The sequence below is a fragment of the Lissotriton helveticus genome, chromosome 1_1 (genome assembly GCF_964261635.1).
Source record: "Lissotriton helveticus chromosome 1_1, aLisHel1.1, whole genome shotgun sequence".
In the NCBI taxonomy this organism is placed as follows: domain Eukaryota; kingdom Metazoa; phylum Chordata; class Amphibia; order Caudata; family Salamandridae; genus Lissotriton; species Lissotriton helveticus.
Window position 1 is genome coordinate 1,346,436,208 of NC_136057.1, and position 12,344 is coordinate 1,346,448,551.

At 48.2% G+C, this 12,344-nt stretch overlaps 1 protein-coding gene across 5 annotated transcripts in view; it reads left to right on the forward strand.

Annotated features, from left to right (window-relative positions):
• The window catches only part of LOC144823977 (uncharacterized), a 136,526-nt gene that overhangs the window by 92,107 nt on the left and 32,075 nt on the right, over positions 1 to 12,344 (forward strand). For 3 of the 5 annotated variants that reach the window (XM_078682958.1, XM_078682966.1, XM_078682992.1), the window contains one exon: positions 9,070 to 9,183. The exons of the other annotated variants lie outside the window; for them this stretch is intronic. In XM_078682958.1, the coding sequence (XP_078539084.1) occupies positions 9,070 to 9,183 (114 nt within the window). The remainder of the gene's footprint in view (positions 1 to 9,069; positions 9,184 to 12,344) is intronic. 5 annotated transcript variants of the gene reach the window in all.

Sequence of the window (12,344 nt, forward strand, 5' to 3'; positions counted from 1 at the left end):
AAGGGGGCCGCCAACCGCTCATTCCACACTCTAGAGACCTGCGGTATGGGGAGGTCTGTTAGGAACGCGTCCTGGGCTCCCTGATCCAGGGAGTCACCCTCGTAAAGTGCAGCATAGAACCGGCCAAAGATGTCTGCTTTATCCTCGTCCGGATACCACAAGGACCCCCCCGGATCCTGGATCCCTCCAATATATTCCTTTTCTCTTTTTTCTCGGAGTTGACGGGCCAAATGCCTTCCCACCTTGTTCCCTTGCGAGTATGATACGCGCCGCAATCTCAGGAGGGTGAACTGAGCACAATTGGCGTAATGGGCCTTTAATTTCCCGTTAGCGGTCGGAGGGTTGCTCGAGATGGGTTCAACTTGTGTGCCCGTTCCAAGCTGGCAAGTTCTGCCTCCAATTCCTCCCGTTCCTTCCTCCTTAATTTATTGAGGTTCGCATTGAGGCCTATGCAAGTGCCCCTCAATGAGGCCTTGCAAGCGTCCCATGTATTGAACACAGACGTGTCCGAAGCCGGGTTGAGAGTCAGGAATTCCCTGACAGCCTTCCTAAGCTCCTTACAAGAGGTATCATCCCTAATAAGCGCCGCCGGAAAATACCATTTCCGAAAGCCATCTCCCCTAACCGACCACTGCAGCATGAGGACCAGTAGGCTATGATCTGAGACAGAGAGCGGGAAAACCTTGGAATCGCGGACATCTCCCCTGAGTGCCTGGCTCAAAAAAATATGGTCTATGCGGGAGTAGGACGGGTGAACGTGGGAGAAGAATGTATAATCTCGGGCCTGGGTGTGCACGGTGCGCCAGCCATCGATCAGCCCCAAATCGCCCATCCGGTCTTTCGTTTCAGCAGAAAAGACACCGGAGTCCGCCCTCTGGGCGCGAGAGCTGTCTAAAGCTTTGTCCCAGACCATGTTGAAATCACCCAAGATAAACAAATGTCCCTCCACAAATTCCCCCACCTTATCCAACAAGCCCTGAAGAAAGCTGTTCTGCTGAGCATTGGGAACATACACCACCACAAACGAACACAAGCGGCCGTACAGCAACCCCTTGACCATCCACCACCGGCCTTCTTTATCACAACATACCCCCATAGGTTGGAAGTGGAGGGACGCCCGAAAAAGAAGAGCCACCCCCCTGTGCTTGGTAGAGGCAGAAGACCTATAGATATGGGGAAATTGCCTGTGTCGGAGCCGGAGCTCGTCTCTGCGCGCAAGATGGGTCTCCTGGAGACCCACCACATCTAGGTGATGGTCTGACAAGTATTTCCAAATCTTTTGGCGTTTCTGCGGGGAGTTGAGACCCTTCACGTTCCACGTGCCAATGCTAAGAGGCATGAGGAAATTGCAGGCCCCACCGCTTCACATTCGCTAAGTCAACACACCTCTGCCCCCTCCGTACCACAAATATCCAGACCCCCCCCTCTCACACCAGGCCCCTTTTGCATGTACCCGACCAGTCTCTCCTTTCCCCACCACCCGCTCCCGCCCCCGGTCCCATGAGTCTAACAGACCCGGACCCACATCAGATAGGGGGAGGTCCCAATCGGGGTACCACACCCTAGATTGCATTGATTAAGGAACTCATTATTCAAACGCCAATGAACCGTTCCCCTAGGGGAAGCAAGACTCGCAGCAAGCATCCAGCGGTCACCACCACCACACAACCCACCCCATCCCACACCCCAACTACCCCCCCCGTCCCGTCCCCCATGCCCTGCAACACCCCCCCTCCCCAACATGCAAGTAACCCATAGAATTAAACTCAACAGTCCCAGAGGATAGCAGTCCGAAGAGACCTCCTCAGGTTGGGGTCAGGACATCACTGGTGGATCCCCTAAGGCCACGGTCCGGGGTGTCTTCTCAAAAAGTACAATCATACCCACGGTACCTGAGTTCCTGTGCCCCTCCGGCGCCATCGGCCATCGAACTATGGGTTAGGCCGCTCCGGAGCTCCGCTGGGAAGAAGCCAATGTCACAGAGGCCACAGAAGCCACCGCCGCACCTCTCTCCTGTAAGCTGAGCGTGCGGTCCGGCCTCCTGCTATCCATCTCCGAGCCCACTCTATGCCACGAGGAGGACCGCCGTCGCCTCCGAGAAGGTGAATTGCCAGCCGTCGACGAAGGAGTCGGGTCATCAATGCCAAGAAGCTCTTTCGCCGCCTGTAGGGAACGGACCTGTGCCAGCCTGTTTTGCCATCGAAAGACGATGCGGAAGGGGTGACCCCACGAGTAGGAGATGTTACGTTCTCTCAGGGCGGAACTCGCGCCTCTTCTGGAGCGTCGAAGCTGCCAAGTCTTGATACAGTTGAGGACGGTGCTCACGGAACTGCGGGGATGGAAGGTCCCACGCCTTCTGTAGAATACGCTCTTTTAGCTGGAAATCATGCACGCAGACCAGAATGTCATGCGGCGGCCCTCCTCCCCGTCTGGGCAGACCCACCCTGTGGACTCTGTCCATCTTGATGTCATGCAGTTCCTCCTCGCCGAGTATCTGTAAGAAAAGTGCCAGCACATAACCACGAAGATCACCCGCCTCACCATCCCATGGCACAGCTCGTATGCGGATATTGTTCCGGCGGGAACGGTTCTCCAGATCCTCCGTGTGGGCCTGGAGGTCTAGGTTCTGCTCCGTAAGTCGGATCACATCCTGTTGCAGTTGGTGGACATCGTTCGCCATGCTCAGATCATGATCTTCCAGGGTGGTCACCCGCTCCCCGATGCTGTCTAAATCTCTGCGTACCTCACGGAGATCCGACGCCAGTTGAGTACGGAGCTCAGAAATGTCCTCTTTTATCGATGTGAAAAGTTCTGTCATGAAGGCCTTGGTAGCGGGGGCCTCATCGTCTGAGTGCCCAGAAGACGCGCTAGGTCCCGGTGATGCCGGTTGTTGGGGTCCCTTGGGCTGGCCATCCTTGCCGGGTTTCCCCTTGCGCTGTGAGGAGGACATCGTCGCGCCTTTATTCCTCCTAGAAGCCAGTCCGACGCAGGGAGTCACCTCCCAGCAGGCACCTTGTCCCAGGCCAGGACACTGCCACGCGCCCTCCGTCTATCCCACGGAGCCTGCGTTGAAGTCTGCAGTCCAGATGTCACCCGGCGTCACCTCTCTGCAGTCCGCCGCCACACGCCTGCTGTACCTTAATACAGGGAGGAGCCCGAAGACCAGGTGACCCCCAGGTCAAGCAGAACTATCGACTTAGGCCCGCATCTCCGTGAGCCTCTGGGCCCAGCTCCAATGTCCAAAGCCTCCAACCCTTCAGCGAAGCGCCGTCCAGTAGTGGTCGTCACAGCTGAGATGCTGGGTCCCCAGCACCCGGACTAATTCTCCGTACCTTTCAGGGGTGGAAGGAAGGCACACTCCAAGATGGCCGACCAGCCCGCCAGCAATCCGCCGTGTAGGTCAGGGGTCCCCAGCGAGCGCATCGCTCCCAGAAACTCCGCTGGTACCGGGAGCCGACAGTAGGGCGGGCCGCAGCACCCGCTCCGCTCCTTCACGGCAACTAGGCCGCAGTCCTCGGGCTGGCACAATCCGTGTGGCCGGGAGGCCCGGGCCGCTCCTTTCCCGACTCTACCCCTCGCGCTCCGGCCAGGAGCTGTCGAGATGTCCGGGGTAAGTCTCCGCCACCCCAGGTCAGCCAAAGTACCTCCTCTCGTCCCGTCGCTGGCTCCGGTCCGCCTCCGTCACTAGGCCGCAAGCCCCGGGGTCGCGTACACCTCAAGCCGAGAGGTGGGTCCTTCAGCAGTCCGGGCTCCGTAGCCTCCGGCAGTCGGGAATTGCCGACACGGTCAATCTGTAGGCGGGACCGGGATCTCACCCGCGGCTCCGGGTGATCCCTATCAGCCCTCCAAGGCAGCCACGGGTGGCAGCTCACTCCCAGCGGTCTGCAGTCCCCCGAGACTCACAGCGCCGCGCCCGGACCTCGTGATGCGCCGGCTCCAGGTCCAGTGCCGCTCCGGGGGTACCTCCGCTGTTAGCTCGGGGCTGACGGTTACACACGGCCTCCAGCGGTTACAGGCGCTTCCAGGGGGCTGTGAAGGAGCCCTGTATCGGTGCTTAACAAGGCTATAGAAGGCCCGGCGCCGGAGGGGACTTAAAGCACGTCCTACTCCGCCGCCATCTTGGCCACGCCCCTTCATCTTTTTTTTTTAAACAAGAATTCTAGCCTCATTCCATGTTAGGGAGGCAGCTCCTGCTTGGGCCTGTTGAAATGTGACTACCATATCGGTCTTTAATACTCCAAAGAAAGTTTTATAAACTTCCAAAGGAAGTTTGTCGGGCCCTGCCGCTTTGCCCATAGCTAAGCAATTGATAGCTCTTTCCAGCTCCTCCATCGTAATTGGGGCTTCTAGCAATTCTGCATCTTGCGTGTGAAGGTGATTACAACAATTCTGTAACAGGGATTCCCCAGCATGTGAATCATAGTCCTCACTGGTATAAAGTACCTCATAAAAATCACGAAACACCTTTAAAATCCCAGCATCGGTTTCTACTATATTGCCCCTAGAGTCTACCACAGAGCTAATCCTCTGAGCTGCTTCTTTAGATCTTAACCTCTGTGCCAGACAGCATCCAGTTGCTTCCCCATATTCATAATTTAATTTCGTATTAATAGAATATTTCTTAGCTATCTCTTTGCTCCAATATAGATTTGTTTTGGCATTGCCCTGCGCTACTTCCGTTTGGAGGGCTGCAATCTCCTGAGGCTCATGTATGCCCTGCATGAGTTTTTCCCCAGCTACCGTAAGACAAGCATATAATTCCAGTAATACCGCTCGCATTTGCTTTTATAGGCCGAAGCAAAGGGTCTCCCCCGTAAAACGTGCTTTAAAAGCATCCCATACACACCAAGTCCCTGCTGTGTTGCGGTTTATAGAAAAAAAATTCTGAACCCATATCTGCATATCTGTCACATAGCTTTCATCCAATAATAGCTTCCGATCACATGAAAAAGATCGCAGCTTGATTCCAGTCCTCGACCTACAAAGATTCAACACTAAGGGTCCATGGTCTGAGGACACCCGTGGGTACACCTGTATTTTGGCTCCCGAAAGCAGAAGACCCAAAACGGAAAAATAATCAAGTCTTACTAATTTCTTATGCGGATCGGAGTAATACGTATACCCTGGATCCACACTTCTCCGTGTAGCCCAGGCATCCACCAATCCATGTTCCACCAATAAAGCCAGTAGGGCCTTATATACCCTTGGTTTCCTCCCTTTGTAGGGTTTATTATCATCTTGTAGCGCATCCGGCTCAAGATGTATATTTAGATGACCGCATACAATCAATGGAATGGGCCATAATTCCAGTTCCACATTTAACCTTTCAATTATGAGGGCCTCATCAAAATTAGAATCATATATGGAACATATCGTATAAGTCTGACCTCCAATCCTACATTCCACTATAGCCCATCACCCTTGTTTGTCTGCCAATGCCCTTCCTGTCCCTTGTATATAATTCTTCACCAAAATTGCTACCCCCGTATAGTAGTGGATTGTTCAGTACAAACTAAAACTGTCAGGCCTAATTCAGCCAATATTTAGCTTTTGGGCCATGGAATATGGGTTTCCTGTATGCATATCAGGTCAGTCTGCAGCGCCTGCAACTCATTCACAACACATTGCCTTTTATTATAATCGTTCAAACCGCTTACATTCAGGGAACAGAACCAAATGCCACCAATTATACCACTGTCCCCCACCTACCTTCCATGTATCTTTATGCTCATATACTGTGTGCCTAAAACCATTGAATTTCATGTTTCTCTTGATCAAACCACCATGGATTATTTTTGCTACAACCCCCCTCCAGCACCACCCCCCACCAACCCCCACGGCAACCCTCCCCTTCTCACCCACACACAATTCCAGTCGGAGCCGTGTCCCACCCCCACCCATCCCCAAACTAGAGGCTTGGAGACACAAGGTCTCCGAGATGGATTGAGCTTCACATCGTCCGGAGTCCCCTGCCCCCTCCCATGTTTTGACCACAAAACTATTTACCACCCTCCACCATGTATCATAACCTCCATGCAACACCAGCTCAAGAACAGAAATGCGGCTAGATAATAATACAATCAATACAATACAATCAACGTGTAGATAGCAAAAACGGGGCTCCACATAATGTCACATAATGACCTCAAGAACCGAGATGTGGATAGATAATAATACAATTAATAGAATACAATCAATTGCTAGATAGAAAAAAAAGGGGGCTCCACCTAATGTCAGCTAACATCAGAGAATATCCTTAGCTCTTCCTTATTCCCCCTGCCTTTATAAGGATAAATAAGGATTGTAGATACTCTTTAGCAGCTGCTTCCGCTGTAAAGAACCACACATGTTTATTGTGTATAATTTTGGGTTTTGCAGGATTCCGCAAAAAGGCTTGTGCCCCCTTATCATGAAATGGAGTAATGAGTTCGCGTAATTGCCATCTTCACAAAGAAGTCAATCCCCTTCCCAGTTTTCTTTCTGTCAGGGCGTGCCAGGTCATATACTGCTTCTCTCGCCAGATAGTTATTAACTGATATTAAAATCGCCCTTGGTCTGGGAGAGCTCTGGCCCAGCCTATTACGTTTCACAAAAGGAAATCTATGTGCCCTCTGAATCTCACGACTCCAATCCCATTGGGTTAACCCGGTAAAAGCTTCAGAGAACAGTTCAACTATAAATGTTTGTGGGTCTTGCCCCTCGGACCCCTCACGAATGTCCAGTACTTGAAGATTGTTCCACCGCAGACGGTTTTCTAAGTCAGTGATTTTCCAGAGGGTGTCATCCTTAGCGGAGCGCAGGGTCTCTGTAGTTGTTTTCCTGCCAGCAAGTTCATCCTCCAAGTTTGATATGCGGGCCTCAGCCTCATTGAACCTGTCAGCAAACTCGGAGCAAGACTTAGCAATTCTCCGCACTGCATTCCGAAGTTTACGACAGGCCCCTTGCGTACACTGGCTCTCTGCACGCGTCTCCTCCCTGTGGGCCATAATACTCTGGTAGATAACAGCTAGGGAGATATCTTCAGGTTTCTCAACAGTTTCAAAATTGGGTTGCATCCCGATGGCCATCTCGGTCTCAGCCATAAATGAAAACTCCCATTGAAAGGAGTCTGCACTCCCGCCGGGTGATAGCCGGTGAACAGACCCAAGTCCCCCTACTTGCGCACTGTTTTTGGGCTGTCGATTCCCTTGTGTTTGTCTGGGTCGGATTCATCCCCAGATGTATCTTAGGGGTCCGATATTGAATAGAAAGGGGGGTCGCCAGAGTCGTTCTCTTTCCTTGAGTCCTACTACTCCCTTTTCTTTCTTATTGCCATATCTGAACTGCCAGGGCCAGGCTTTGCTTTACTTTCCCCCTTCTGTGCCTTCTTGGCTGAGCCTCGAGGAGTGTCCCCGCTGCGGTCCTTTCTGCATTTTTCCCAGTATCTTTATCACCACACTCCCCATTCTCGCCATTTTCTACTGAGCCTTGGGGGGGTGCCACTCGAAGCCCCATCTTCATTAACCACTGAGTCTAGCAGGCAATCCCCCCTGCTCCTCTAGACTAAGCTCTGGTTCAAGAGTAGCTGATGTGGCAGAAATATATTTTTTTGCTTTCATAGCCAGAAATAATGCAGGGACAGCCTTCTTACCGCCCTCTGTGCGTGCAGCGTCCTTCTTCTCCACAGTTGGTATCAATATCTTGCCCTCCGTACTGTCAGGCATATTACGTGTAGTTGCGCGCTCTTCTGTGCCCAGCGTTTGGGGGCATTACAACACCATCGAGCTCAGGGTTCAATTCCGCATTGAGCAGTCTTTTCGCCGGCACCATCCGCTCAGTAGTCCGGGCGGCGAGCGCACACCCGGAAGCCCGTCTCGTCAGCGCCAGGAGTCGGAGTACAACCAAGCGGGGGGTGCCGCAGGCGATCCACAGCATACCCGCTTCACCAGCGCTTCACCTCGGGGCCAACACAAAACCTCCAAACCCGGTCACAGCTGCCCCCAGGTCATGGTAAGTGAAGCAGGGAGGGGGGAACCTCCGGAGCTTCAAGCCCGCACAACTGTATTCACGGCTGTCATCTTGCCCCTCACCCCAGTCTCATGATCATTGGTGCAAATACTGAAGTTCCCACTTGGCCTCTCATCGTCGTGTTTTTTTTCCACTGCCATGGATGCTTGCTTGCTACTCAGTCACCCGTATGGTGGCTCCTTCCTTTTTCACACCCAGGATCATGGCTCTTCTGAAATGGAGCTTTAAGGAGAATGCTCACTACATGTGCAGCTGCAACATTTGAAACGTCATTATTATCAATCTCCCAAGTCCACCAAGTACCATAAGGAGTCAGTGTTTAAAATATGTTTAGACACGTCTGAGTTGTGCCCACAGGCCGAGCTATTTAGACTGCATGTGAAACGATGTTGTGTGGTGGATGCATTTATGGATAGTCGGAACAGCTGTGGCAGTATAACAACTCTCATATCCTGCAGTGCAAAAGGATACAGTCTATGTTATGTGCTGATATATTGCAATAAACAGGGAAGCTTTGTGGCACAGCCAGGGTTAAAACATATTTCTGTATGCCATGTGTCGAAATTGGTTTGGGTTCACCAAATTAAACCCAAGGGTCACAACATTTGTGGCTTGCATACTGAAATTTCTATTAGAATTAAACTTCAGACTATTAGAAATACAGATGCTTCTTCTTTGGGCTAATGTTCTCGATTTACATCACTCTTTATATTACTGTGTTACTTGTGCAAAACTTTGATGATAAATTCAATTTCAGTTTGAGAATGATTTGAATATAGCAACAGTATATTAACAGTCTGTGGTTGTGCACATGGAAAGTAATCCTGTATTAAGCAAAACATGCTTTGTTATGATTGGTTTTGGAGGCAATGAGATTTATAATGCATGGAAAAAACATTTTCCTAAGACTCATCAAATCAAATCCTGTGCCCTCTGTTGAGGACGAAAAAGTAACCCCTATTAATGTCATCTTATAGCGATATAATCTGCATCACACAGATGAAGACTATTGATTTATAAACATAGTAATTTTAGTATGCCTGTTTTCCTCTTGTCCAACAGGCTTTCTGCAACCCACTTCCAACCTCACAGTGACCGCAGAGCAAACGTCTGATCGCTTTTTCACCAATCGTCCTTACACAGGAATAGGTGAATGTAGTATGCTTCAAAGCTCTGGTATGTTTTAATAGCCAGGTGCTGTAAAATCTCTCAAAGGCGAATGGACCCCTATCGGGGTAGACCATGTGAAAAACACCCATAACTTTATCACTGTGAATATATTGTACACTCAAAGTCATCCTTCCCTTATTTCATTAGGTACATTGCGGACTCTCTTGCCTGTGATATTTCTTAATTCCCCACATGCACGAGAGTTTGTTTTCACTATGCTTCTTGTTGCCCATTACAACCGTATCTCACTTTCCAAAGATGATCTTAAAAAAACTTATAGGCACAGTCGCTAACCGAGGAAACACTGAAGGTGACTTCTCTGTTGCTGGACTGCTTTATCCGGCAGTTTGAAGTGAGGTGAACTTGATCAATGGAAGCACACTTGTATGTAAACTATCTCCCACCACACTGCACTGCACATTTAAATGTCTTGTAGCCAGATATTAAATCACACCATCCGATTCAATCCACTTCAGTAGATTTGATCACCTCTTCCCATGGAGCGCCTCATAGATCACCTAACCACACAGCTCACTTGCGCCTCTGACCGGATTTGTCTTTATGACTTCAGCTTCCACAGTGGGAATGCCAACAAGCACTCCTTTTGCAAGGTTATTAAACGCCAACACCCTCACCATCATTGTACACAAGCAAATCATGAACCAGATCTAGCCAAAAAAGATATCATGAGTACCCATAACTTAATAAAAGTTCAGTGATCTGAACATTGACGCCCCGTCCATGGCTAAATAAAAACCCATAAAGAGATGAAATGGCACAATCAAAAACATGGTAAAATATATTTGAAAAGAGTCTTCACTAACTTGGATGTCCACAACATAGAAATACATTTTAACTCCCTCACAGCATGTTTCATAAGACTATCACAATGAATGACCTCTTACCAGTAAAACACAAAAGCAAAAAGCGTATCCTGTTGATCTATCAATCTGCATCTCTTAAGGGAGAAATAACCACAATTATTTAACAATTTTAAATAGCACTACAGTTTGTGAATCTAAATGTGATTTAGGTAGAACTCATGTAAAGTTTACATGAGATGCAGGAAAAGATCAGAAAATTGATTACAGCCAGATGGTGAACTGCATTTCATAGTTCAAATCTAAAAAAACAAACTATGAAACATAAGCAGGGAATTGTATCACATATGTTGTGTAAGATGTGAGGCATTAAAAATAGAGGGAAGAGATGGGGTTTTAGTTTATTTAATGTTAAAGAACATATAAGTAGGGTTTGTCCTTATGTTGATAGGCAAGGACTTCCATGCATTAGTAATCACACCTGATAAAATATTATTGGGTAAAAGAGGTTCTGAATCTTGGTAATTTGACCTCCAGTGAATCACAACATCTAAGCCCCTCTGTCTGTCAGAGATGGATAGAAATGTAGATATGTAAGAGGATTGGTCCAGTGATTGGCTATTTAGTTAAGTCTTTCGTTTAGAAAACTTTATTTCGATTCGTAAAAACAGAATCATAAAAGTATTACATAGCATATTACACAAATTAATAGGATCATACAATTATATTTATATCCGTAAACATTATTATATTGCCATTAAATGTTTTACGGGAAAATTTTAAAAGAGATCACGTATATTAAACGGAGAAAAATTTTGACAATACAAATACAGTTGATGTTAATACCAAACTCTACACTGTTCACGTAAATAGGAAACAACAATCCATGACAGTATTCAATATCGGTTTCTGATACTGAGTGCTACTCTACTAAAACTAAGTACAGCATTACATATTGCTGGGGTTGATAGTGAGAGTAAATGTTCATATCCCTCTTTATAATAACGAGATCCAAAGATTAACAAAATCGGCCTAATAAATCTACTTCTTGGATCTTTGTACAAGGAACAAAAAAGTACAAGATGAAGAGTGTTTTGAGAGACTTTGTTGTTACAAGCACACAAGGGTAGACTCTCACATCAGCCCATCTGTTTTGGAAAAGCAAATAAAAAATGCAGTGTGTTAAGACGGAACCTAGTCAGATAAAAGCGCCATTGTGTCTGCCCTATATATGAAAGGTAAGGTTGATGCTGCAGCCTTCCCCTATGGTAGACCGCGCTCTTATTGTTTCTCAACACACCTAGGTTAGTGCGATAAGCCTCTTTAATTAATGACTTTGTCTCAGTACCAATAGTCTCAACATTCGAGGAAATATAACGCAGACCTATCTTGGAGAGGGTTTCCCTGACGTATAGTAGCCATGGGATCTTCTCGAAATGCTCAAGCTTGAGGCAGTCTTGTAGTATTTCCTTAGTGAGTTTCAAATCGTCAGTACACCAAACCTTGCTCCAAAGCAGCAAAGGGGAGACATGGATGGTGTCACTCACGAATTCGAGACCCGCCTCAGTATGGCAAAAAATAAAATGTTGGAAGTACCTGTTGGGACACATAAAAGACGTTTTATAAACTTGTTTTCCATAATTTTGATATTGTTACAGGATTGCGTTCCCCACACACCCGCGCCGTATGTTGCGACTGGGATACATTTAGCTTTGTATAGAGATTTTAGTTCAGCAACCGGCTTCTGACCCAATTTGCTCGAAAAGCGAAAGATGGCCTCAACAGTTTGGGTAGCCTTTTGTACACGTGCTGATACTAGAGGATCCCAACTCAAGGTTTTATTAAATAAATTCCCCAGATAGTTGAAACTATCAACTTTCACAATGATTGAGTCCTTCACCATAAGCCTGCGAGATTTTACCCCTTTCGGGCCGCAGACCATAGTGAAGGACTTAGTGAAATTGACCCTTAGGTCTAATCCCTGCATAAAGGTTTCGAAAGCATTTAAACAAGTTTGCATGCTATTAGCAGTTAGGGTCATTAAAACCGTGTCATATGCATAAGATAACATCGGTATCCGTTTACCGTTTACCTGGGGATAATCTGCACAGTTATCCAACAGGAAGGCTTCCAAACCATTGGTGTACACCAAAAACAGAAAAGGGGCCAGTATACACCCCTGGCGGACCCCTTCAGTCGATGGTATGGACTTTGTCTTCTCACCAGCAGGGCCAAATCTGATCCTTACTGTTGTGGCAGCGTGGAGTCTACGAAGTAGTGTGACCAACGGTTCCTCAAACCCCATAGACTCCATCATTTGCCAAAGTTTGTTTCTGCATACAGTAT